The sequence below is a fragment of the Grampus griseus genome, assembly GCF_964374135.1.
Source record: "Grampus griseus genome assembly, chromosome: 12".
Classification (NCBI taxonomy): Eukaryota; Metazoa; Chordata; class Mammalia; order Artiodactyla; family Delphinidae; genus Grampus; species Grampus griseus.
The window spans coordinates 19268828-19295720 of record NC_139006.1 but is presented as its reverse complement, the minus strand read 5'-3'; the positions used below and the strand labels follow the sequence as shown (position 1 = coordinate 19295720).

The window sequence follows — 26893 nt, the reverse complement described above, 5'->3', positions numbered from 1 at the left end:
AAACGTGGGCGTTGCCCGCCCCTTCAGGCTCGCTGGGGAGCTCAGAGATGATGTGGGTGGGTAAGCCACCCTGGAGGCGGGCAGTGAGGCCACGACTCCACGGGGACAGGGCCCCCACTCACCATCTGAAGCTTGATCTGGGAGCACGGGGCCTTCCTCTTCACCGCGGCCAAGCTGCTGGCAAACGCCCTCCTCACCGTGCTGCTCCTCTGCTGGGCCTGCTGGGAGGTGCCCTCCAGGCCGGCCACGGCCCGGCACACAGGGGACAGCTTGGCCCGGGACTGGAACAGGCCCCTCAGCTCCTCCCTGGCAGGTAGGAGGGGAAAGAGAGAGGTGCTTCAGGGGACTCACAGGGTGGAGCAAAGGGGACCCCCCTTGCCTCCTGCTAATCTGCCTCCTGAACCCTCCCCTCGAATCATACCCTAACTGCCTACTCTGTTCATGGTCCCTTCTGCCACACAAGCCTTTGCTCGGTGACAAATGTCAGCCCCTTCCTCCATGCCTCTCTCCCTCCCCTGACCTCAGAGCAGCTTTCCTTCTACTGGACATTTCCGTCACCTATGTACCTGCAGGAATTCTACCCCGCCTGCACTTCCTTAGAGGCAAAATCATCTCGGTTATCCCGAGAACAGGTCCAGTACACAGCAGGTGCTTACTGTGCTTGTTGTCGAACAGACAGCCTGAGCACCAGGCAGACCCTACTGCGCCCTAGGAGGAAGCGGGGGCCCAGAGGAGGACCCGTGCCTCTCTGGTTGCACCAGCCCATCCCCTCCAGTGGACACCTGCAGGCACCTTCCATCGCTCCCTGCAAGTCTGGGCCCCACCCCGGTCCCAGCCCTCAAGACCCATTATCCACCCGCCTCTACGCCTACTCGACTGTCCAATATTAAGGAAATGAGTCTTGCCAGCTGCACCAAGGGTGCTGAGAGAGGTTAGCTGCATGGCAGAGCGCACAGCCTAACATGGCTTGAATACACTCACGCTGAAATAAAAATCTGGGGAGGGAGCAGTGGGGGGCGTGAAGCCCCTGGAAGCAGCAGCCCTGAGAGCGAAGGATGTCGGCACCAAGCCCTGGTACAGGGAGAGAAGGTCGGGCCCACAGCCCTGACCCCTGCACGAGGACTGCCCCAACTGTGGGGTTGGGAGACCTGACTTCTGGTCTCCAATTCACTTTGTGCCTTGGGCAGTCACGTGTCCTCTTTGGACCTCCACTCCGTATATATAAAGCGAAAGCTGAGTGGGCATGAGAACCTCCTGGGAAGCCCCACCTGAGAGACTAGATGGGCCCAGGAATGAGAAAGCGACACCAGCAGTCCTGGTGCATCAGCGACCTTGGTTGCAGAACCGCATGCTAAGAAAAAGCACCGTTTGCTCTCAAAATCACCAACGCTTGGCTCTCAAGCCTGCAAGACACCCTGCTGGGATTTATCTCCAACCTGCCGTGCTCTCTCACCTCCAAGCACACGCTGCTCCTTTTCCCCAGAACGTCCCCCACTCACCAGGCCATCTGATCAACCAAGGTGTGCCGCCCTTCCCTAACCCTACACCCCTCACTCAGCGTGAGCCATGGGATTTTAGAGCAGAAGGGAAATTTACAAGGCCACAAGACGTGTGCTGAGGGCCAGCTATGAACCAGGCTCCTTAACAAGCCATCTGTTACGTTACATCACCAAAGCCTGACAGCACACGTGTAAGCTTGGCGGCATCATTCCCATTTCTCAGATTGTGAAACTGTGACCCAGCTCACGCAGTTTGAAAAAGGGAAAAGCAGCATTTGTACATTTGCCTGACTCCAGAGCTGTGGCCTTGCCCGACAAACCCTTATGTCATGATGGAAAAAGCGAGAAACCCAGAGGAGGGAAAGGGACTGCCCACAGTCACCCAGGTGACACGGGGCAGGGATGGGACTTGACCCAGGTCTGCTGGCTCCCCACACAGCCCTCCATGTGCTCTTTACCCTTCCTTCTGCCCCATCCCTTGACTTGATCTCTCTCCAGGAGCTGTGCGCCCCTGAGCCCCCCCAGACACAGGCTTTCCAAACAACTCTGACCACCTAGACCCAAATCGTATCCCGGCTCTGCCACTTTTTTCTTTTGCTATGTGATCAAAGGCGAACCACTTGGCCTCCTGGGGCCTCAATTTTCTCATCTATAAAATGGGCCCAGGGATACAGTTGTTGTAAGAATTTTAAAAATGCTTATAAAGCATTCACCCTGATGCCAGGTGCATAGCAGGCGGTTAGTAAATGTTGTGGTCTGAGCTTCACTCGCGCGCGTGCACACGCGCACACGCACACACACACGCACACACACACACACACACACAACAAGCATTTCCCAATAGCTCTTTGAAGTCAAAGCAGCCCTCTGCTAGCACTTCTGAGCAGAGCAGTCAAGAAATGCAGTGAGCTTTTTTTAATGCTACAAAACACTATCACTTTGGTTTTACGACCCCCTAGTTTGAAGATGTCCATAGAAGTCCTTCCAGTCACATCATCTACCAGATACTTGATGAAAGGTCAGAAGCCAAAATAAGAAGTCACAGCTTCCTAGCTTTTGTTCCACTTCCCCAGAAGGCCAGCTTTTCTCCTCAGCTGGACTCAGGCTGGCCCTGGGAGACACTGAACTGCTCCTATTTGAGTCCGGGTCTTTGCGACATTAGGGAGGGGTTCCTGTACTGCTCTCCATCACTGCGTTGCTGTGACTTCACGGCCCCAGCACCTCGAATGCCCCAGCCCGTCCCAAGCCCTGGCCAGGCTCACCTCTTCGACTGCTGCAGGATCTGGGGGGCGTCCAGGGCCGAAAGATTAGGCTTGGCCCTGTGGAGCCAGCCCGTGAGGTCATAGCGCACGGGGTCGTGTCCCAGCTGGTGGGCGATCTCGCACTGCAGGGGCTGCTCACAGGTCCGGAGGGCAGAGGTCCCTGAAAGCAGATACAGGGCATGAGTCTTGGGACCTGGTGGGGACACTCTGTCATCACTTGGCATCACTGAGAACACGCTTTTCCCATTTTAATATGTTCCAACCTAGCTGAAGCTACCAGTTCCGGGCACCCGTATTTCCCCTGCTTTGTGCATTTATGGGCATTACATCCAACCTCGATTCTGTTCCTCCTTGCTTTCTTAAACCCAGGATACCTGTTTTTCCCAACTACCATCAGCACACACACAATCTCCATGATTTTTACCATATCCATGTTATCACCTGGGCTATCATTTACTTAATGTTTTCTTTCAATCGACTCACATTTTTACCGGTAAAATGTATTTATACAGAAGCATTATACGGCAGATTTGGTGTGCCAGCCATATTTATTTTCTAATATTTGTGGAAATAAATACGAATTATTAAATATTTTGAAAATATGTGTGTGTACCTCCTGAAATTGTCTTGAATACCAGCTACCAAATGAATGCACAGCATATACTTGGGAGATGCTGGCAGACACCTGGTTCCAAGGGACAGAGCGGGAGAAACAAATGGGCTTGGAGTTGAGAAGACCTGTGTTCCAATCCTGACTTGACCGTTTATCACAGTGGGACAGGGGCCAAGCCACCTACATTTCTGAGCCTCAGTCTCCTCCTCTCCAAAATGTGGATTAGATAACACATGTCTCCCAGGGCGGCATAAGGTCTGAAGGAGATAAGGGGTGTGGAGTACTTTGGTGGGGCGCCAGAGCAGTCTCTCAGGAAGCAGCACTTAGTGGGCGTCGCTGCCATTTCCTGCATTGAAACCTTTGCTGATGTTCTGGAATCACAAAAGGTTGACCTTCACGTCCCCAGAGCCCAGCGTCATGGCTGGCACATGACTGGAGTCTGGAAGTGCTTGTGGAAGGAATGACTGAATGGATGGATGAACGAATGAATTCCTGATCATTTTTCATATCACTCTCATTGCAGTGATGCTCTCAGGCTGAGTAATGGCTCCAGACCAATTATTATCAGAAGGTGTAGTACCATCTCGGTTCTCGTATCTACTCTGAATGATCTTCCTACATTTTCTCATCCCGTGATTGTCAATGGGCCAACATGTATCCAGGATCTCGACTGCCTCCCTTAAGTCTTAGTTTGCTTCCTCTACACTTCACTGAGCTAAGAAACGAAGGACCTGCGTTTCTTAGAACTCTGCACAAAATAAACAAAGTCCGAGAGTCTTCAGGTTCTGCTAAGGGGCATGGATTCTGCCGTCTGTTTGGCTGCTTGGAAATCCTTTGTGCTCACTTCCTGGACCTCCTCTACGTTCTGGATCATTAAAGTTACCAGAAAGGCACACTTCTGGTTAAGTGAAGTATCACTGCGTCAAGAGTGACCCATGAGCCCTTCAGAGCCGTGCAGTCCCTGCCCTTCCATTGAGAGAAGAGCAAGGGACTTCCCTGGCAGTCCAGTGGCTAAGACTCCGTGCTTCCAATGCAGGGGACCCGGGTTCAATCCCTGGTTGGGGAACTATGATCCCACATGGCACGCAGTGCAGCCAAAAGATTAAAGAATGAGAGAGAGAAGAGCAAGGGACAGAGCAGACACTCGGCCCTGGGACATACGTCCCCGACTCCCTGCAACGCTGCAGGTGTCTGTTTGCAAGGCTGCCTCCCTGCCCTGGACCAGAAGCAACGTGAGGGCAGGGGTCATGTCCATTCAGCATGATGTCCAGCAGCTAGCACAGAGTTTGCTTCGAATGATGACCCCAAGGGCATCTGGGGAGGGGGAGGAGGCCCAGAGTGAAGAAAGGCTGCTCATGTGTGCTAAGCCCTGGCCACCCTCCATCACTCAGTCCTCGCTCTGGTCTGTGATGTAAGCGTCACTGGCGCCCAGCATGCACCTTAGGTGAGAGACAACATACAGCGAGCTGGGTCAGCCAGAAAGCCCCATGTGTTCTGCTTGAGTGAACGTTCCCATTAAACGTTGGGACGATGATAAGAGCTAATCAGAAAGCCCTAGAGGCAAAATATATATATATATTTTTAATACTGAAATGTCTGAGTTAATGTGTCTATCTCAGTCGGTCCAGACAAGATCTCTCCCCCGGGAACCGAGAGCCTTGCAGCGTCCTGCTCGGGGTGTCCGGGACCGGCATGGTCAGGCCTTGCAGGGAAAGGACAGGGGCCGAGGGTCCTGCCCCAGCCACACCCTACACGACACTTTCCACTTCTGACCCTACTCTCTGTGTCTTTAGCTGAAACATCAGGACGAAAACATTCCATTCGAGAACTCCATTTCATTCGATTCTGGATCACCAGTGTGACTGGAGCAGAGCAAGCGAGGGGTGGGGAAGAGAAGATGGCAGGTATCCACGGGGGCCCTGCTATGCTCCAGGCACTGGGGAGACAGCAGAGAACAAGACAGGGGCACCCCGCACCCTCGGGGCGTACTGGGTGGTCGGGGGATTGACGAGAAGCAAGCAAACGGGTCACCAAACGTCGCAGAGCCCAAAAGGGGCCCTGAAGGAAACAAGCAGGGCGTCTTGTGATGGGACAACGTGGCTGAAGAGGGGACAGCTACAGACAGGGGTCAGGGAGGCCTCTGAGGAGAGCCCTCGCGCAGGGAGCTGAGGGAGCATGTACAAACGCTTCTAGGCGCACACAAGCTCCTCCGTGCTCACACCGGCCCCCAGGGTTATCACCATCTTACAGACGGGAGAGGGAGGCGATTTCCCAGAACTCACACTCATTGCAACTAACTAGTGGAGCAGGGATGCAATCCAGGTCTCTGGGGTCCAAAGCCTGGGTGGGCTTTTAACAGACCTGCCTCCTGGCTTCCTGTGGGTCTACTGCCCCCCAGAAAAATAAAAACCATTCCAGAACCCTGGAGACATCTCCTGCAGACAGAGGCTCCTTTCATAACCTGGAGAAGGGTCAGGGGTCCGGCTGGCTCTCTGAGTGAGGCCTCCCGGGCGCAGCGCCAGCTCCGTTCTCTGTGCCTATGGGGCCCCGGTCAGCCACATGGCTTCTCCAAGGCCCCAGATGCCCCCGGGAGGTGGGGCGTGGTGGAGCACACAATGCCCAGCTCAGACTAAGGGCTCCACAAATGGCAGTTTCATCTGCCCCTCCATCCCCGTTCACTGGCTGGCAGAGGCGGACGTACCTCAGAAAACAGAGGTGACCTTCAGGAACAGAGATGACCGCTGGCAGCATCACATGGAGCACTAGGGCCCCCTCCGCAGCCCCGGCGGAGGCAGTCCAGGGCTGCGCTATGACTGCCCCGGGCCCCGGGCACTTTGCTTTCATGAGCCCCTTCCTCGCTCTATTTCCATATATATAGATATAGATATAGATATAGAGAGATATGTATTGTGTGTGTGTATACATGTGTGTATACATATACATATACATACACACAAAATTACATTTCACGACTGTTGGTATAAAAGCAAATAGATTAATATTAGTAATATATAAGTGTATTATATTAGCTTACTACAGCTGCCATAACAAAGTACCACAGACTGGGTGGCTTAAACAACAGAAGTTAATTTTCCCACACTTCTGGAGGCTGGAGGCTGGAGGCTGGAAGCCCAAGATCAAGGGGTCGTCAGCAGGGCTGGTTTCATTGAGGCCTCTCTCCTTGGCTTGGAGATGGCTGCCTTCTCCCTGCATCTTTCCTCTGTGCATGTCTGTGTCCTAATCTCTTCTCCTGAGGACCAGTCATATGAAATCAGGACCCACCTCAATGACCTTATTTAACCGTTATTACCTCTTTGAAGACCCTGTATCTATATAAAGTCACATTCCGGGGTGCTAGGGGTTAGGAATTCAATATGTAAATTTTTTTGCAGGGAGAATACAATTCAGTCCATAACATGTACTTAACCTAAACGTTCATTTTTTCTTTTTTTTTTTTTTTTTTTGCGGTACGCAGGCCTCTCACTGCCGTGGCCTCTCCCGTTGCAGAGCACGGGCTCCGGACGCGCAGGCTCAGCGTCCATGGCTCACGGGCCCAGCCGCTCTGCGGCATGTGGGATGTTCCCGGACCGGGGCACGAACCAGTGTCCCCTGTATCGGCAGGCGGACTCTCAACCACTGCGCCACCAGGGAAGCCCCTTTTCTTCTACTTTTAACAGAAATCAAAAGACTTTCACGGGCCGCTAAGAGTACCACGGGCCCCAGGCACTGCCCCTCTTGCCTGGGGGAGGAGTCGGCCCTGGGCAAGTCGCCGCAGACCCAAGCTCTCCAGGAGCCATTGGGGTATTAACGCTCTGGGCACGGTCCAGGGAGAGCGGCTGGAGCCAGCAGGTGGTACTGCTGTTTCTGCTGCTGTCAGCAAATCCAGCGCAGGAGTGCTGGCGGTGTATCCCGGACAGAGGCCCCAGCCCAGCGGCACTGAGAGCTGTCACACGTCTTTCTCCAACTCTTCCTCCCAATTTCTCATAAGCCACTCCAGTCAGACGGTCACCCGCAACGCTCCCATTGGAGTCGTACTTGTCTTGGTGGTCAGTGACCTCCACGCAGGCTAAGTCAGTGCAACTCCTCAGCCATGCCTCACTCGATCTTTCAGGAGCATTCAACTCGGTTGGTCCGTCCCTCCTCCTGCGGCTTCCAGAGTGCCACATCCTCCCACTCCCCTCCTCCAGCCCCGGCCACTCCTCCCCGGCCACCTTTGCTGGACACAAGCTTTGTCCCTGGCCCCTTGACTTTGGAACGTCTCAGGGCTGAATCCCTGGCCATTTTCACTGCCAACCCTCATTCCTTTAGTGATCTAAACCAGAACTGTGGTCCTCAACATCTTACAGGTTTTTTTTTTTTTTTTTTTTTTGCTTTATCATACATCTCCTCTGCTAGAATGTCAGTTCCTTGGGGTGGAGATTTTTGTTTTGTTCACAGATGTACTTCCTGGCCTAGGGCAGTGGCCACATTTTAGGTGCTCCTGAAATATCTGTTGAATGAACCAGTGAATGAATGACCCCACATCCTGACCACCATGTCACTTAGGACCTAAAAGACCTCAGAGTGTATTTGTCTTCTTACATGCCTGGGGCTCCCCAGGTGAGGGGGGCTCACAGAGATTTAGATCCAGACAAGGCTTGTGTCGAATCTGCCTTCTGACACTCACCCTCTGCGTGATGTCAGACAAGCGTCTCTACAAGCCTCTCTCTGGAGCTCACTTTCCTCATCCTGGGGGGTAAGAATATCGACCTCCCAATACGTGAGAGAATTCTACCAGACGCTGCACAGAGCTCAGAGCACGGGCCCCCCGTGGAGCGCGGACAGCATTCCTCCAGCTCGTGCATCCACAGGGATGATCTTCTTCGCATCAATAGCCTCGGCCTCATCAATGACGTCACACCTGGCCGCTGATGACGAAGCTCCTCAGGTACATCCTCTCACCCAGTCACAGCACTGGAAATTCTGGTGAAAGGGAGGCCAGGGCGAGCTCCAACCCCATTGCTCAAGACTACATGAGATCTGCTCGGTGCCACGTTGGTGAAAGTACGAATAGCCGGACTTGAACTTGAGGCTGACACGTGCCAAACCCTGTGGTCTCTGATTTCGCTGTCCCAGCTCGAAGTGTCCATCTCGCCTCACACTTTTCCTCCTGCCAGTCCAGCCCATCACCCAGTGCTGGGGACACTGCCTGCTCGGTACCTCCATAGTCTGCCCACCTCCCCGGGGCAGGCAGCTCCGCTCTCACCTCCCTGGCCTCCTTCCTATCGTGTCTCCACACTGCAGTCTGGGTGAACTTCCTAGAACATGAATCTGACCATACCCGCCACTGCCTAGAATCCTTCATGGCTTCTCATTGCTCTTGGGTTAAGACCAACGTTTTCTGTGAGGCCTGCAAGGGCTTGAGGTCTGAGCCCAGATGACATCTCCTGCCTTGTTCTGTACTGCGCTCCCTGCCCTCTGTCAGATTTACCTGCACACCTCCCCCCCGAGGGCCCCCGGCTCCCAGAGAAATGAGGTCTGCCTGCTGCCCACCACCAAACCCCAGCCTGCCATCTCAGGCTCAGCGGCCACACACGTGCTTATGTGTTAGGCTGTCATCTCCCCCTGTCCCCGACTCCCCCCAGCAAGGACACGGAGCCCATCAGTGCATTTGTTGCCATATAGAATGGTACCCAGCACACGGTAGCTGCTCAGGACACTTGAGGAATACATGCACGAATGAACACACAGATGAACGAAAGCACACCCAGGCACGTGCACGGACGTTCCTGCACTCAGACTCCCCACCCTGCCGTGCAGGCCTCGTCGGGGCGTTGACAAAGACAGATCCTAACCCCAGGCTGGACTCGGCACCCCGCCCCGACTCGCTCCCTCACCTTCAGCGCCTTTCTTCTCAAAGGCGGCACAGAGGCGCTCGAGCACCACGCTGTCCCCGGAGCCCTCCACCCGGACCTCCTCATCCAGGAGCCAGAAGAGGCCCCTGGCGTCCTCAGCACCTCCTCCGGCTGGCAAGCGGACCTGGCAGATCAGGATACACTGAGGAGTCCTGATCCCCTGACGGAGGCCAGGCCCGGGTTTCCCTTCCCACCCGTGGGAGTCGGGGGCACCTGCCTCCCAGGCATCACAGGCCTAGATCCACACTCCCACTCACTGCAAGACCCTCAGTGTCGAAGCCACAAAACTAACAGCCTCTTGGTTACAAGGGGTCCAGATCCTGCCTGTCTTCATTGCCAGGGTGACCTTGGGCAACTTAACTGCACCTCTCTGAGCCTCATTTTTCCTCTTTTGCAAGATGGAGAGTGGTAATACTTTCCTCCGAGGGCTGTCGTGAGGGTTTAATAAGGGCGAGCACTCTATAAACTACACATCTCTGGCTCCACACAGGCAGCTGGTCTATTCGTGCACAGCCAAACATGAAAGGATTAATCCCATCTGCATCACTTCCTCTTAGAAGTCTTTGTACTTTTTTAAACTAAAATCTTGAGGGGCAAAAAAAAGTTCCCAAAGCATGTCTTACAGAAGGTGAAGTTGGTTCAGGGGCACAGACGCGGAATTCTAAATCTAGCTCCCAGCGTCAGAGACCATCCAGGCGACCCTGAAGCTTTGCATACGGGAAACTGAAAGAGGCCTGGAGAGTCTGCGGGACTCATCTGAGGGCCCACAGCGGGCAGACACATCTGAAAATGGTGCCAAGTGGTTAAAGTGGGAATGTGATGCATATGATGGCCAACGGTCCCAGTGTGCCTGGGGCCAGGGGCTTCCCAGGACGTAAGGATTTCAGTGCTGAGGCCAGCAAAGTCCCTGGCAAATCAGCACAGCTGGTCACCCTAATTCAGGAATATTAGTCCACACCCCGCTGAGAGGGGTCCAGAGAGGGGAAGGGACACGTCCAGGGTCACATGGAGAGGCCCAGGGGCAGAAGTGGACCTGGATCCCAGGTATCCTGAATCTTCACCTTGGCCTTATTTGCTGGGGTTGAAACCTACAGTCAGCCCATCCCCAGAAGGCAGCTGTTCCAGCCACTGCCCAGGGGGCCCAGGGATGCCATGGTCCTTCCCTCCTTGCACTGCCCGGGTGGTCCCTTCAGGCCTGCCCCTCCCAGGTGAGGAAGCAGGACGGGGACGGGGAACCAGCCGAGAGGTGCCAGCAGGAAGTAGCAGCAGGCGTGAGGGGCCGGCTGGGCGCACAGACTGAGAGCGCTTTGCAGGGGCAGGCACAGCCTGCTGCGAGCCCAGAGAAGCCAAGGGACCAGGACAAGGTGTCCAAGTGCAGGAGAGACGCAACCTGTGGGACACCTACTGTGTGCCACACACCCTGCAGGGGCTTTACGTGCCAGATACCACGGGCGTTCACGACAACCCAGGGGACACCATCTATCGTTCCCACTTGGGTGATGAGGAAGCTGAGGCTTGGAGAGGTTAAGTGACGTGCCCAAGATCACCAAGATCGGACCGGAGCCCAGCAAGTTCCATGGCCCAAGCACTTTCACACCAAGATGAGCAATGGCCGAGGGCAGCTCTGGGAGACGGTTGAGCATAGGTGCAGATCTGGGGTCAGCACAGTGGGTTCTGGGGCTGGGGAAAGGGAGGTAACGACTCAGGTCTCCCCCAAACTAAAGCCTGTCTGCCTCCAAGAAGCTCAAGGGCCTGGATCCACCATCGCCCCCGCTCTCCATCCCCCAGGGGCCCCTACGGTCCCAGTCTCTGCTGGGCACAGCACCTTCCGCTGAACACCCAAACTTTCCAGGTGACAGGGCTGGAGACCACTGGGCACCGGCCCTGGACTCCCCTCAGCTCAGACCACAGTCCAGGTGTGGGTGCGTTCTAAGATGCAGACTCAGATTCTCAACCTGCTGGGATTTAAATATTCTTTGCCCAGGCCACACCCCCCAGACCAATCAACGCAGAATCAGGGAGTGGGTCCCAGCCGTCTGTGTTTTTAACGATTCCTGGGTCATGCCAGGTGCAGGCAGTTTTGAGATCTAGTAGCTCAAAGGCTCAAATCTGCCAGGATTTCTAAAGGCCGTGCGACACCTGAGAGGCCGTGTTACCTGCAAAGGACTCTGATCGACAGCGGCCACCGTGGTCCCCAGGGATGGCTCCGGGAGCTCAAACTGCACAGGGACATCCTCCTAGAGAGTCACAGAAGTTCAGCATTAGCTCCTTCCACGAGCTGAAGGGGAAGAAACTTCTGAAGGAGCAAAGAAAAGTGAGGACTTCCATCGTCACACCTTGGCCATTTTTTTTGTGTGTGTGTGGTACGCGGGTCTCTCACTGCTGTGGCCTCTCCCGCTGCAGAGCACAGGCTCCGGACGTGCAGGCTCAGCGGCCATGGCTCACGGGCCCAGCCGCTCCGCAGCATGTGGGATCTTCCCGGACCGGGGCACAAACCCGTGTCCCCTGCATCGGCAGGCAGACTCTCAACCACTGCACCACCAGGGAAGCCCCAAGGCCATTTTTTATTATTTGTTTTTAATCGTGGTAAGAGTAGACATGGCATAAAATTTAACATTTAAATCATTTTTAAGTGCACGGTTCATTGGTGTAAAGTACATTCACACTGTTGTGTAACTGTCACCACCATCCATCTCCAAAACGTTTCTTACCTTGCAAAACCGAAACTCTGCACCCATTAAACACCAACTCCCCATTTCCCTCTCCCTATTTCTGTGTCTATGAATCTGACTCCTACAAATACCTCGTATGAAGAAAATCGTACAGGATTTGTCCTTTTGTGACTGGATTATTGCACACTTAGCACAATGTCCTCAAGGTTCATCCAGTCGTAGCATGTGTCAGAATTTCCTTCCTTTTTATGGTTGAATAATAGCCCCTTGTGTGAAGAGATCACATTTCTTTATCCATTCATCCACTGATGGACACTCGGGTTGCTTCTACCTTTGGGCTGTTACAAACGATACTGCTGTGAACATAGGTATACAAATATCTCTTCGAGACCTTGCCTGAAATTCTTCTGGGTAGATACCCAGAAGTGGAATTGCTGGATCAAATGATAGTTCTATTTTTAATTTTCTGAGAAAACACCATACTGTATTCCACAGCAGCTGCACCATTTTTATTGTGCACAAGGGTTCCAGCTTCTCTACATCCTCCCCAACACTTCTTACTCTTTTTAGTCTAGTGGGTGTGAAATGGTATCTCAATGTGGTTTTGATTTGCATTTCCCTGAACTAGTGATGCGGAACATCTTTTCGTGTGTTTATGGACCATCTGTATATCTTCTTTGGAGAAATATCTATTCAACTCCTTTGCCCATTTTTAATTGGGTTCTTTTTGTTTTCTATCATCACCCCTTAGCCTTTGTGTGAGAAGAAAGGATATAGACCAGCATCCCAATAACATCCTAATACTGTTCATCCTCAGGGTGGCCAGCAATCATGGTGAGAGCTTTATCAGGAACTGATAATTCAGGGCAAACTTTTCTAATATTTACTGAGTACCTAATAAGCGCTGGGCTGAGTGCTGGGTGCTGGATGGAGCAAAAAAACTATGGATAATAAGAGTTGGCATATAAAAGTAACCAGAAATATCCAGATAATGCTATGCTCAAAGATGTTCATCACAACGCTGTTTATAACACCATAAACATGGAAATAACTCAGATGGCCAAAAGAGAGTTCAGACAGAATCAGACATAACCACAAACATGCATCCTTACTAAGAGCTGTGAATGGAGTGAGGAAATGTGAATAACATAATGCTGAGGAAAAAGACTATAAACTCGTGTGTACAGATGGATGGGAAATCTGTAGGGAAGACCATATATGGAAAAATGGCTGGTGTAAGATACAGACAGGGCAGTGGTAACAGTGGCTGCCTCTGGGTGGTGGGGCTAAAAGAGATTGTGTTTTCTGCTTCTTGACACTTATATGCACTTTCCAGTTTTTAAATAAAAAACATGTTTTACTCTGATCATCAGAAATAAGTGAAATATTATGGGACAAAAAAATATGATGGCTGCTACTATATGTGGAATGCCTAATACACATTATGCATTTCTCTATCCCACTTCATCAAATGCTCCAAACAGCCCCTTTAGGCAGTACGGTAAAAATGACTGTGAAAATAACCGCCACCTCTCCCCTTCCCCGTATCCACACTCTCGGTACAGATACGGAAGTTTCTCCCATCAAGAAGTGGATGCCATTTCCCCACCCCGTGAGTCAGGGCTCAGCCTTGGACTTGCTGTGATCAACTGATTACAGCAGAGGTGACGTTGCCAGTTTCAAGTCTTGGTCCCAAGGGGCCCTGAGCACTCCTGCTCACTCTCTTGGACCCCTGCCCAGCGCCATGAGAACAGCCTGAGCTAACCTGCTGGAGGACAGGGCACTCCTGGAGCACAGGTGAGTCATCCTAGCCAAACGGCTGCCTGGATCAGCTCATGGCCAGCTGACCTCCAGACACAGGGGAGAGCCAGCCAAGAGCCATCTACCCAACCTGCCTCTGACCACAGGCACATGCTCTCCCAGCCAAGACCAGAATAGCTACCTAGGCAATCCACAGACCTGCGAGCAATAACAAAAGGTTATTATTTAAGCTACTATGTGTTGGGACAGTTTATTATGCAGAATTATTGCGGGAAATGGTAACTGATACAGGAGTATTGCTATTTCTATTTTACATGTGATAAAATTGAGGTTCAGAGAGGGTGAGTGACTTTCCAAAGGCCACACAGCCAATAAGTGACAGAGTTAAGGTGAGACCCCAGGTCTCAGCAATGCCATGTGTTTAAGATTTATTCATATTGACGTTTTCATGTTTATTGCTGTCTGGGCTCCAACCAAAGAAATGACCATAATTTTAATACCCATTATCCTACTAATAAACAATATGATCATTTCTCATATTTTGCCATTAGCACTTGCTGGAGCCAAAGGGGTCCCCTTCAGGGAGGAAGGAGGGAGCAGATGCTAGGGGGCGTCTGGGGTGCTGGCGATGTTCTCTCCTTTTATCCTGGGTGGTAGCTGCAATGAGTGTGCATGGTTGGACAAATTCACTAAGCTGTACACTTCTGATTCAGGCACTTATTTGTGTAAATGTTATAGTTCAAAAAAATTTTTTTAAGTATAAGTAAAGGAGGGCAGGCAGGGACATGCCTGTACAGGTTTCCTGGTTCACATATACAGAGTCTCTCCGGGGGGCCTCCTAGAAAGGGAAGTGCATTTTCACCTTTCCTAGATGCTCCCACATTATGATCCAAAAGGTGTGCAAACCCACTATTTTTACCCACAACCGGGCACGAAGGGCCTTCCACAGGGAAGATGCAAACTAACTGTTGGAGGAGGATTCAGCTTGGGTAGGTGGGCGAGGAGGAAGAGGTCAGTGTAAACAAGGGACAGCGGTGGGAGTGAGGCCTGGGGAACCCCAAGTTCTGGACTGTAAGGTGCGGGGACCGTGGCTGGAGACTGGGCTGTAGAGGGAGACAGGGGAGCAGCAGAGGCCCAGGAGCCAGGCCTGGAGTTTGGGTTTTAATCATCGAGGGACCAGACAGGATGAAACTAAAGCCTACTGGAGGACCAGACGACCACGCCCTCCCCTGTCCCGCCCAGCCTCACGCCCTCACTGAGCCACTGCGAAGGCCCCGCCCCAGACCAGTCATACCTCCCGGAATCGCTCCAGCGTTGAGACAAAGGTCCGCTGGTAGAAAAGCAGCTGCAAGCGCTCGTGAGCATAATTGTGGCACAGCTCCTCAAAGGTGGCGGCCCGGTCTTTGCCCTGGTGCCGGGGGTTCTGAAAGCCTGGAGAGTCCACCACCATGATGGAGGCCATGGAGAGGTGGTGGGAGGAGAAGGATCTGGGGGGGAAAGGAGAGGGGCCCCGAGAGGACAAGGACTCTTAAAACCCCGTTGGTCCAAGCCTCCCACACCCCTGCATCACAGAGATGGAGAAACCAGAGCAGCATGCTGGGCGGGTCTGCAGATCCAGCAGATCTCACCACTTGCAGGCTGTGTGACCGTGGGAAATTTACTTAACCTCTCTGAGCATGGGTTTCCCCCACTGTTAAATGCTGGTAGGGATGAGTAGGATGACCCCAGGGGCTGCAGTAAGAAGAGAAGGAGTTAAAGTATGGAAAGTGCCTCCCATGGACACCGCAGGCCTTCAGGAAACGTACTCTCTCTACCAGGCCCAGAGTGGAGAAATGACTTGCTTAAGGTCGCACCACAAATTGGCTATAAAGTTAGGACTAAAGTCTCCTTTTCTTGCTTAGTGACATGCTGCTATAGAAAAACAATTTTGTTCAGTGCCTGTCTCAGTTTACAAAGATCTCTCAAGCCATCACCTCCTTGGAGCCTCTTGAAAAATCTATCAGGGGGACAGAGAAGGGATTATTCACATCAAAAAGCAGGAGTTAAGAGACTCTGGAGAAAGTCACACGTGGGCTCCAACCCTCGCCCAGCCACGGAGGGGCTGTGTGTCTTGGGAGAGTTGCCTGACCTCTCTGAAACTCAGCTGTGAAAGGGCTAATGATGGAGATGAACTTAGAAGGCTGTTGGGAGGGTTGGATGTGATAAGACATCCACGGCTCTGAATGTGGTAAAGTGGTCAGTGTGTTTTCTGTTATTATTATCATTAGCGTGCCCAGCTATACACTTCGGAGGGCCCTTAGTTTAAACCTGAGCTCTTTGCTGTTATTTGCTGAGGTTTTCCATTTGTAAAATGGGGCCAATAAGATCAGCCACCACATAGACATGCATGAAGATTAAATCAGTTAATGTTCAGAAAGCCAGACACCTTCTAGGTGCTCATAAACGTAAGGGTAGTGGGTATCGTTATCACCAATACACCCATTTTATGGAGGCAGGCTCCCAGAACCAACCAGGAAGCAGCCACCCTCTGCAGGCTGAAGCAGCCGCCCTCCACTGGCAGTTCACCAATAAATACTTCTTCCCCTGAGCACGCATGATCCCCCTGGTTTCTAGATAATGTGTCTGTGGTCTCAGAGGGTAATTACTCCAGCAGCACGAGAGGGGGCCAATTCTGTGTCTGTGGAGAACCCCACCTGCACTGTTGCTACACACCAGCCTCATCCCCTTAACAGGATGTCAGAAGCCTAGTTACGCCTCCTGCTTTCACAGAGGAGGGAGGGAAGCCCTTGCCCCAGCTCTGGTTTGGCCACACTGGAACTGCTTAAAGATTTCCCGGGGCTCACAGCAGCACTCACCACGGTAGAAGACAGAGGCTCCCGGCAGTACTACCTGCAGATACCTGCAGTATTTTATGATCACGATTAGGAAGAGCTGTTTACAGACACTATTTCTTTTTTACTTTATTGTTTAATTTTTTATTGATTTCTTTTAATCCTTACAGTGACCCTGAAGGAAAGAGCCATTTTTACAGATGCAGAAGGAGAGGTCAGAGAGGTGAAGTGATTCACCGAAGTCACACAGCCCACAGGTGGCCAAGGTGGAATTTAAACCCAGCACCATAAGACACGGCTCAACAAGCCCCTCTCCAGCTCAACAAAACCCCACTCTGCTAAACTCCCCAGACTCCCCGGGTTTGGGCTCGTTCATACACTACAAACAGGCCGCCTCTGTAACCAGGAGAAGGTTGCCATTACCTGTTGACGAGCGAGACCACGGCGGCAAAGACCTCTTGGTACAGGCCCGAGGCCATGCCCTCCACACACTCCACTCCTGTCATCTTGAGCCCTACAGTGGGGAAGAGGGGCGGGTTGACATCCCGTGGTCAGGACCTTGCCTGGGGCCGAGGTTGTCGCTCCAGTGCCATCACTACTGGCCTCAGTGCATCGTCCCCCACCGCACACACACACACGTCCCCCTACTGCTGAAATTACTTACGATCTTAGGACCAAGTTCAAGTGTCCTACCAAGTCTTCCAGGGTCCTGTGTGACCTGGCCCTACCTCCCTAACCTCCACTGTGATCTCCTGCTCAACCCTCAGGGCTCAACCCAACGTCATCTCCTCAGGGAAGCCTGCCTTGACCACCACCACCACCCCATTAAGCCAATTCCCAGGTCTACCCTGCTTTTTTGAAAATTTTATTTATTTTTCACACTGAAGTCATGATTGACATACCAAAAGACCTGTACATTTTTTTTTTTTTTTTTCGGTATGCGGGCCTCTCACTGCTGTGGCCTCTCCCGTTGCGGAGCACAGGCTCCGGACGCGCAGGCTCAGCGGCCATGGCTCACGGGCCCAGCCGCTCCGCGGCATGTGGGATCTTCCCGGACCGGGGCACGAACCCGTGTCCCCTGCATCGGCAGTCGGACTCTCAACCACTGCGCCACCAGGGAAGCCCAAGACCTGTACATTTTTAATGTATACATCCTGATGAGTTTGAAGTATACACCCATGACACCATCACCATAAACACACCACAAACATAACCATCACCTCTAAAAGTTTCTTCCCTCCCTCTTTGTGTGTGTGTGTGTGTGCGCGCACGCACGTGCGAGATAGGAACTTTTAACATAAGATTAACAAATTTTTAAGTATAGAATATGGTATTGTTAATTATAGGGACTTTGCTGTACGGTGGAGGTATTCATCTAGTGATCATTTCGTTCATCTGCCCTCTAGGGTTATTCATCTTGCATAAATAAAACTATGTGCCCTTTGATCAAAATGTCCCATCTCCCCCTCCCTCCACCGCCCTGGTAACCACCATTCTACTCTCTGCCTCTATGAGTTTGACTTTTTGAGATTTCTGACGTGAGTAGTATATTATTCAACGGTAAAAAAAAAAAAAAAGAAAAAGAAAGAAAAAAAAAGGAAGGAAATGCTGCCATTTGCTACAACACGGATGAACTTGGAGGATGTCATGCTAAGTGAAGTAAACCGGACACAGGAGGACAGATCTACCCTGATTTTACAGCACTGCCCACAGCACACCTGCACTTTGTGGTTATTTCGTTAACCTGCATCTCCCCCGCCCCGCCACCCAGGCAGGGAGCGCCCTGAGGGTGAGGGCTACCTCTGGGTTTGCTGGCTCCAAATCCCCAATTCCTGACACGTAGTAGTTACTCAGTAAATATCTGTTGTTCCCTCTTTCTAGAGGGAAATTTGGCAATTTTACAGGAGAAGCCATAACATGTTCATATACTTGGACTTAACTTCACTCTTAGGATTTTATTCTAATGAAATAATTCAGAGCAACAAAGATTTCTAAGTATGTATGTTCTCCCAATTGTTGCTTAAATTGGCAAAATAAAATCGCTTTTTTGAGACAACCTGAACATCCAACAATAGGAAACAGGTTAGATAATTTGTAGTCCATCCATACAAAGGAATACTTAAACTCAGGTCTAGAAGAATACTGAATGAGATGGAAAAGTGCCTGCCCATAGCGTTAGGAGGAATAAAGAAAGCTTAGAAAATTATTATAATGGCAGCCCCAATTTTGTATAAATACACACACTGGTCCCATTAGAACAGCCAGCCTTGATTAGGGGTCACTGAGCATAGCGGGATAAGGAGTGGAGGCCTCAGATCACAAATATTGACCCTTAGGTTTTGCTTCCATCCACAGAATTGGAAACACAATTTCCAAATCTGCACACACTAGTGTCTAGAGAAACATTTCTGCTTGTACATTCCAGGCAGCCCACTGCAACCCCAAAGCATTTCCCGTCCCTGCTTTAACTCTGCCCCCAACCTGGGTCGTTGCTAGGCAACCCACAGCCTCCCAGCATCTCTCATAAGCTTGCCGGTCCCCTGCCTGCTTAACGTCCACCCTTGAGGCCTCAGCCTGAGAGGGTGACTCAGCTTCACCAAGCAGCGTGTGCACGCATCTGTGCTTCTATGTGTGTGTGCACATATGTGCATTGTGTGCATGTGTGCGCATGCCTGTGCATGGTATGTGTGTGTGCCTGTATGTGTGTGCCTGTGTCCGAGAGGAGGTGTAACCATTAAGCAGACCCCAGCTGACACCAGAGCACAGACCTGGAAGGCAGTGGAGTCTCGGTGACATCAGCCATCGAGCTGAAGTCCCTGGCAGGTAGAGCAGCCACGGGGATCCGAGGGGCCTCTAAGAGAAGGACCCCAAACCACAGTTCCAAACAGTGCTACCCACTAAGCCCAGACTGCGGTCTCCGGGAGAGCTTCTCTTGAGAGAGTTTGCAGCGAGCCCTGGGGCTCCAAGGGATCCCTCTGCCCTCACCTTCCGCAGCCACAGCGTCTGGCTGCAGAGGCTGCAGACCTGGGACTCAGCACACCTCACTCTAGCAGGTGCAGTTCAAAGCTCCTGCTTTTCCCCCAGGTCTTTTCAAGCACCCCCATTCCTCCTGCTGCTCGGGCGAAAGTCCTAGAAGGTGTCCTGGCCCCCTGCTTCCACCTAGGGCCCATGCCATCAGCTCTAACTGTAAACTAGACCTTGAACTGGTCCACCGCATCCCATCTGCTCCCACCTCCATCACCTCACCAAGGTGACTTGTACCCATTCCCACTCATTCCCTGATCTTCCTCCAGGCTGAGCTTCATGAATACAACAAATCATGCCATTTCCCTGCCTGTGTCCCTCCATGGCTTCCCTTGGTCTGAGCAGAAAACCCCTAGTTTACAGACTATTGTGTCAGCTGACTCCACTGAGCTCTCCAACCTTATCTACTGTCCTCCCAGCGGGGCCAACCATCCTGGCCTTATTTCTGTTCCTCAAACTGAGAGGTGAGTCTTCTGCCTACAGCGTAGGGGCTCAGCAAATACAACATCCACTGGAAGTGCGTTGGTCCCTTGGCACCATCCACAGCATCCCCTCTTTGCAGCACAGGGCCCCCTCCTGGGTTTCAGCAGCCTTTGACCCCTGGGCAGAGCTAACTAGCTGACCATAAGCACGGCGTCAGAAGGGGCCAAATCCATTTCCAGGGGAGTGGTTTCCCCTACTCCTAGAAGGTCTGCACACCGTAGACCCTCAGGAAATCCTCAATGGACAGTGAAAGGGTGCTGGTGTGTCCCCAGGGGCCGGCCCCGCAGGGACGCAGCCCACCCAGAGAGGCAGCAGCGCGGTACCTGAGCTGGCCCCCTCATCCTCCTGACCCCGGCGGCTCGGCCCAGACGTCATGCGCTCGATGATCTGCCGCAGGTGGTGCTTGAAGGTGGCCGTGTTCAGCTCCTCGTACTCGCAGCCCAGGGCCTCTGCCGCGTGGCTGGCCGACTCGAAGTGCATGAACTGCTTCCGGCCCACTGTGCAGGGGACAGAGCAGGAGGAGGGTGGTGAGGTCCTGGGTGGGTGGTGGGCGGGCGTCCAAGAACACCTCGGAGAATCTCGCCACCTCCCACCCTCAGCAAGAGCCTGAACGACTGCCCAGGCCTGGGCCCCCAGCTGATGGCCCTGGGCAGGAGACGCTTTCCCGAGACATGTTTGTCCCATTTCCCTGTCATCTGCATTGCTCACTTTCCCAAAGCAATTAAAAATACCATGGGGAACACTCTAAACATGGAACTGGGGAATGGTAAGACTTACCCACCCACATATCCACTTACCTATCCATCCACCACCGCTGCCACCCGCTGACCTAGCCACTCAGCTACCCACCCAGCCACATATCCAACCATCTAACCACCCTCCCCTTTATTCAATACATATTTCTGGAGCTGTTACTATGGGACAGGCACTGTGTCAGCCTCTGGGAAATCGGTGATGAGCAAGACAGACAAAGTGTCTGCCCTCACGGAGCTTACAGTCTTTTAAGAGAGAGAGACAATAAACAAGTAAGCAAATAAATAAATATTTCAGGTGATGAAATTATAAAGTTATTTTTTCCCTCTAAGGAGAAAATAAAACAGGGTGATGGGGTCAAGAGAAACTGAGGAGTGGCTACGGATGCGTGGTGGTCAGAGGCGGCTCTGTATGAGGATGTGACAGGTGGACTGGGGGTATGAAAGATGAGAAGGAGCTGGCCACACAAAGAACCAGGGAAGCGCTTTAGAGGCAGAAGGAGGAGGTGATGCAAAGGCCCTGAGGCAGGAATGTGCATGATGTGTTAGGGAAGTGCCAAGAAGGTCAGCGTGGCTGGGATGTAAGCAGGGAGGGGAGTAACCAGACGAGGCTGGAGAAGCAGTGGGGAACCTCTCTATGGACTATTATAACGCCACTTAGTATCAGCCACAAAGACCGTACAACATGGTCAATTCTTATTTTCAAAATGTTAAATGAAATGGACTAGAAAATCACGCCACAGTATGACATCAATTGTGTAAATCACTCTAAACTGCTATAAAGACAAATAACGAAAAGGAAATATATCCAAATACGAACAATCAGAGGGTAGGGGAACTTTTTATTTTTCAAACTTTCTGCAGTGGTTCTGCACTAACTTTGTAATCCAAATTTTAAAAAATAATGACTTATTAAAGCAAACACTAGTTCCATCCTTAAGTAATTTCCTCCCAACTCCAATCTTCCCATAAATGTGCTTCCTTCTTTGAAATAAGAATCACAGCTGCCAACAGAGATTTCTCAATCCATCAGAAAGAGATCTTAAGGGCCCAATTCTTCAAACAGACATCTTAAAGAATCTAGACACCTGGTTTAAGAAAAATGTGGAAATTTGGAAAAAGGCTTTATCTGGGGCCTTGACAATACCCAGGACGAAGGAGCTCTGGCCACTGCTTATTGAGGTCCTCCTACATGCCAGTTATTCTGCACTGATTATCTCAAGAACAGCATTTTATTACGTCCATTTTAGAGACTGAATCTCAGCTTTACCAGAGAGGTTACATGGCTAGTAAAAAAGTCCTGCCACTTTAATTTTTTTTTAATTTTTTTTTCTTTTTTGGCTGCATTGGGTCTTTGTTGCTGCGCGCGGGCTTTCTCTAGTTGCGGTGAGCGGGGCCTACTCTTCATTGCGGTGCTCGGACTTCTCATTGCAGTGGCTTCTCTCGTTGCGGAGCACGGGCTCTAGGCGCATGGGCTTCAGGAGTTGCAGCGTGTGGGTTTGGTAGTTGTGGCACACGGGCCCTAGAGCATGCAGGCTTCAGTAGTTGTGGCGCGTGTGCTCAGCAGTTGCAGCACGTGGGCCCTAGAGTGCATGGGCTTCAGTAGTTGTGGCTCACAGGCTCAGTAGTTGTGGCTCGCGGGCTCTAGAGCGCAGGCTCAGTAGTTGTGGCACATGGGCTTAGTTGCTCTGCGGCATGTGGGATCCTCCCGGACCAGGGATCGAACCCATGTCCCCCGCATTGGCAGGCGGATTCTTAACCACTGAGCCACCAGCAAAGTCCCTGCCACTTTAAAAAATGGTGAAGAAGGTAACAACGATGGTGGTGATGACGTGGTGATGATGGTGGAGGTGATGGTGGAGATAAGATGATGGTGATGATGACAGTGGTGATGGTGATGATAGCAGTTACCACTCAGTGACCCCATTTTATTCAACATGTCATCTTTGTTCAGCTCATGGCTTTTGGAGTCAGAAAGTCTGTCTTGGAGTTCCAGGGGTGACACAGAAAAAAACTCAATACGTGCAAGTTGTAATTACTTATTATTATTATTACTATTATTGAATCTTCACAAAAGTCCTCAAAAGCAGTATTATTCCCATTTTACAGATGAGAAAACTGATTCGGAAAAGTCACCAGAAATCAGGCTAAGTGGAAGAACTATCTCCCCAAAATCAATCCTTGCAATGTCACCTTTAGGAAATCCGTCAAATCCTTGCGTCCCTGAATAGGACGTTCTTTTAAATGGACTCACTGATCTTTTTCACGGACATAAATACCTTGTGAAAGGAAATGTTATAGCTCTAACTTAAACAAGAATCCATTTGTTGAAGGAGGTCATTGAGAGGATATGACCACCAGGTGACCTGCGAGCCGGCCCCGGGCAACTGGAAGCTCCTCAGCCCTTCCCCTGCCCTTGGAATATACCTCCAGCCCCTCCCCCACTCCCACGGTGGCAGCTGTTACAAGGACACAGCCTTGAGAAAGCGGGGTGTTACTGAGACCATCCAGAAGGTCTCCGTGACTGAGCCCAGTTCCGGCCTCTATAAACTTTAAGACTCTGGCGGGCGGGGGTGGAGACCTACCCTTCTTGCAGCATCCAAGACAAGCCTTGTGTGTCAGTTCCCTTGCATATTACACCTGCCACCCACCAATCTGGAGTGGCTGCCTCTTTCTTCAGTCTCTCCCTGCCCTCCACCACAGTGGGGGCCAGTTTCTGAACCAACACTGTGATCACTTGTCACAGATAGAAAACAGAAATAAATACAATACGTGTACAGAAATACCATTAGATTCTAATTAGATACAGTTTACCTGGGAGTCCGAGGTCTGCTTTCTCTTTGTTGAAAAAGGGAGATTAGCAAGTATTACAGAGAGGAGTTAAAGGCTACTAGCCCTGAATGAGATTTCCTTCTTCCTGTGATGGGGTTGAAAGTGAATTAAACAGGAGATGACTGTCTAGGTGGGCAACGTCCTGCCCCTCTCCTGCCCCATCACCTCCACTGCCACTCTCTGAAACAGTCTCCCACACTCTGCCCACAGTGACCTATAGCCTCACTGAGCTGGGGAGAGCTCATGAAGGGGCTCAGCAATGGTTGTTTCTGAAAAGAGGAGCAGGAAATGGACTGGGCAGGCCTCTCTAGGTCCCGCCTGACTTAAGGGGCATATTTCCAAGTGTGCTGAGCAGCATCCCGCTGGTGAAACCCAGGAGGCACATGGGAGCTCTGCCGGGAAAATGTATTTCTGCTTCCAGCTCCCGAAGGCTGGCCAGGCACCAAATCCAACCCCATGGGCCCCTCTGTCTTCGTCCAGACCTGGGTGGAGGCCACACCTTCTCAGTGGAGGCTGAGAACCCTGGGGCAGCACCTGCGGTGAGGAGAAAGGGGACTGGACAGGAACACAGGCACCAGAGCAGACAGGGTCTGGGTCCCATTCCCGTCATTCCCAGCTGTCAGCCCTTGGACCAGTCTCACAGCCTTTTTGAGCCTCAGTTTCTTCATCTGCAAAATGGAGTCATAAAACCTCAAACACCTCTTCGCTGGGCTGCAAGGACTGGGCGAGATGGTGGCACGTGAGGCTCTGAGCAGAGCACCTGGCCCTGAGAAGGTGCTGGACAAATTTGAATTCCCTCCTCCACCTGCAAAACCAAAGAGGGCACCATTCACCCCAACCCGGATTGCCCCGTCCTGGGGCTGCAGGGACTCCTCCACAAGATCTGTCTGGTGCTTCACCGAGAGCATGTGTGGAAGGGATAGTGAACTGGTGAACTCCGGATGCCGGGCACGCCCAGGGACTCTGAGTCCACCGAGGTCGTTTCTCCTCCAAGGAAAGGCGGACACACGCTGGTTTCTTTCCACCAACCTACCCAAAGCCGGGGACAGAGCTATCCTCGGAATGCCACCGAGGTTGGAGATGCCAGTATACAGAGGGCTCCAGCCCCCGCGAAGCCATCACCAAACGAGCGAGGACAGCCACCAAGCAGGGAGCGTGTGCCGTGTGCCAGGCACTGTGCTAGCACTTCCCCCGCCTCATCGCTTTCCTCTTCTAAGCCCCTGAGATCATTCAGATATGGAACGGAGTAGGTCAGGTCTCGTTTCCTGTCCAAGGTGGTTCCAGGAGTGAGGGGCAGAGGGGGATTCCCACCCTCCCGTGCTGATGTCACACCGTGTGCAGCCGCCTGCTGTTCTGTGCCAGCAGAAGTCTGTGTGGTCACTGCTCTGGCCTACGAGAGCTGGCACGAGGAAGCGTTCAATAAACATTAATATGGTGAGTGATGAAATGAAACAAGGAGTCAACGATGAAATGAACATTTCTCACTGCTGGCCAGCCCTGCCCAAAGTGGCAGATCTCCAAGACTGTGTTTCCCTCTCCCCCCCAAACCAGCCCATCTGAACCTCAGAGCTGCCTTCTCTAACAGGAAAGATCAAACAGAAGAGAAAACAAAAGGGGGAGAGGCAGAGAGACACAGAGAGGGAGAGGCAAGGAGCCAGAGATGGAAACAGACAGACAGGACCAAAAAAATCTTGGAGGGGAGGGTCTGTGGATTTTTCCCCGCCTCGTAGCCCACCCCGTAGGGGATTCACACACTCTATCGGGATGCTTTCCTGCCGTACAGCAGGAGGCGAGGAGGCTGTGCCCAGAATGATCCCAACGCCAAATGCAGAGATCACTTCAGGCATGTGCGTTTGGCTGCAGCCATTCTGCCGGTCACGGGTGGGAAACAGGACCCCGTGGCAGGCGGGCCCGGGGTTCGGCTCTGCGATGGCGATGGGCTTTCATGCACACCATCTAGGAATCCTCTGCCTCTTCTTCTGCAAACATCACACAGGACATGTGACGGTGACGCGCAGGAAATGCTCCCTCGTGCCCCACCCGTCACCCACCCTCTGTCTCACCCATCCAAGCAAAAGAATCGGAATGCAAACGCCCAACAGTGTTACAAAGGCGGCCCTAACATCACAGCATCACACAGCAGCACCTACAGTACCCCTTCCCAGGGCCAGGCACTGGGCTTGAGCACTGGACACCGCTGCCTCATTTAACCCTCCCTGCAGCCCTACGAGGTCAACGCTAGTATCGCCCCTTGACTTATGAGAACACTGAGCCGCAGAGGGGGTGACCTTCCAAGGTCATGCACCTGGTAAGTGGCAGAGGCAGCATCTGAACTCAAGCCTTCTCACTCCAGCTCTCAATATGCTAACCGTGGGCCCGTGCAGAGGCGCTTTCTCTCCTAAGGGGGTACTGTTCTGAAACCAGAGTCTAAGGTGAAATATCAAGTACCCTGAAAATTACCCTTGAGGATCTCCTGAATTGCCCATAACGTACAGTACTGTAGCATGTTTCCCTAAGTCCAGCACTGCCGGCTTCCCCTCCAGTGGAACACCAAAGGAAATGGGTCGCTTGCCTTTAGGGCCCGGGACATATGAAAAAATATGTATCTGTAACCACTGGCCTCACATTTGCCTTTGCATGGCTGGATTTACATAAATACAATGCATGTCTGGTAGGACCGCCCACCCTGAAACAGTTCTATATTAAAGAACTACTTGCAAGTACCAGCTCTATTACTGTGCTCAGTGGCAAATGGCCCGCGCATCTCGCCACGGCCTGGAGGATGCACACCTGGACACGTCTACACGGGGCGGGAGGACGCTTGTATGACCCTGGCTGATCTCCCAACTGCCTTGCGAGGCCTGCAGGCTGAAGACTGTTAGGCCTGATTTATAGTAGAGGCCACCAAGACCCAGCAAGGGATACCGCCCTGCCCTGAGTCACACAGCTGGTAAACGGCTGAGCGAGAACCTGAGCCTAGGTCCCCAGACCCCCAGGTCACGGCATGGGGTTAAGGGCGGCTCTGATACTCCCAACAACCCATGTTAGACCTAGGTTGCACGTACACGTGGGCTGTAGGTCAGGTCAAAAGGAAACGGGGGCAGACTTCAGAAGGCAACATGGTAGGTGGACCAGAGCAGAGCTGTTGCTGCCCCACAGTGTCCCCCTGGGGCTTCCTGTACTCCCTACAGCTGAGGGCCTTCTCTCGCACTGGCATTTGCTGAAGCACAGGGCATGGGCGGATGTGGCACGGAATTAACATTCCCAGCC

General features: G+C 52.2%; 1 protein-coding gene across 3 annotated transcripts in view; it reads right to left on the bottom strand.

Annotated features, from left to right (window-relative positions):
• MYO18B (myosin XVIIIB) overlaps positions 1-26893 on the bottom strand; it is a 234040-nt gene that overhangs the window by 151679 nt on the left and 55468 nt on the right. For all 3 annotated transcript variants that reach the window (XM_082667625.1, XM_082667623.1, XM_082667624.1), the window contains 7 exons: positions 20363-20536; positions 16956-17046; positions 14996-15188; positions 11425-11505; positions 9251-9392; positions 2762-2921; positions 123-306 (listed from right to left, as the gene is read on the bottom strand). In XM_082667625.1, coding sequence (XP_082523751.1) covers positions 123-306; positions 2762-2921; positions 9251-9392; positions 11425-11505; positions 14996-15188; positions 16956-17046; positions 20363-20536 — 1025 coding nt within the window. The remainder of the gene's footprint in view (positions 1-122; positions 307-2761; positions 2922-9250; positions 9393-11424; positions 11506-14995; positions 15189-16955; positions 17047-20362; positions 20537-26893) is intronic.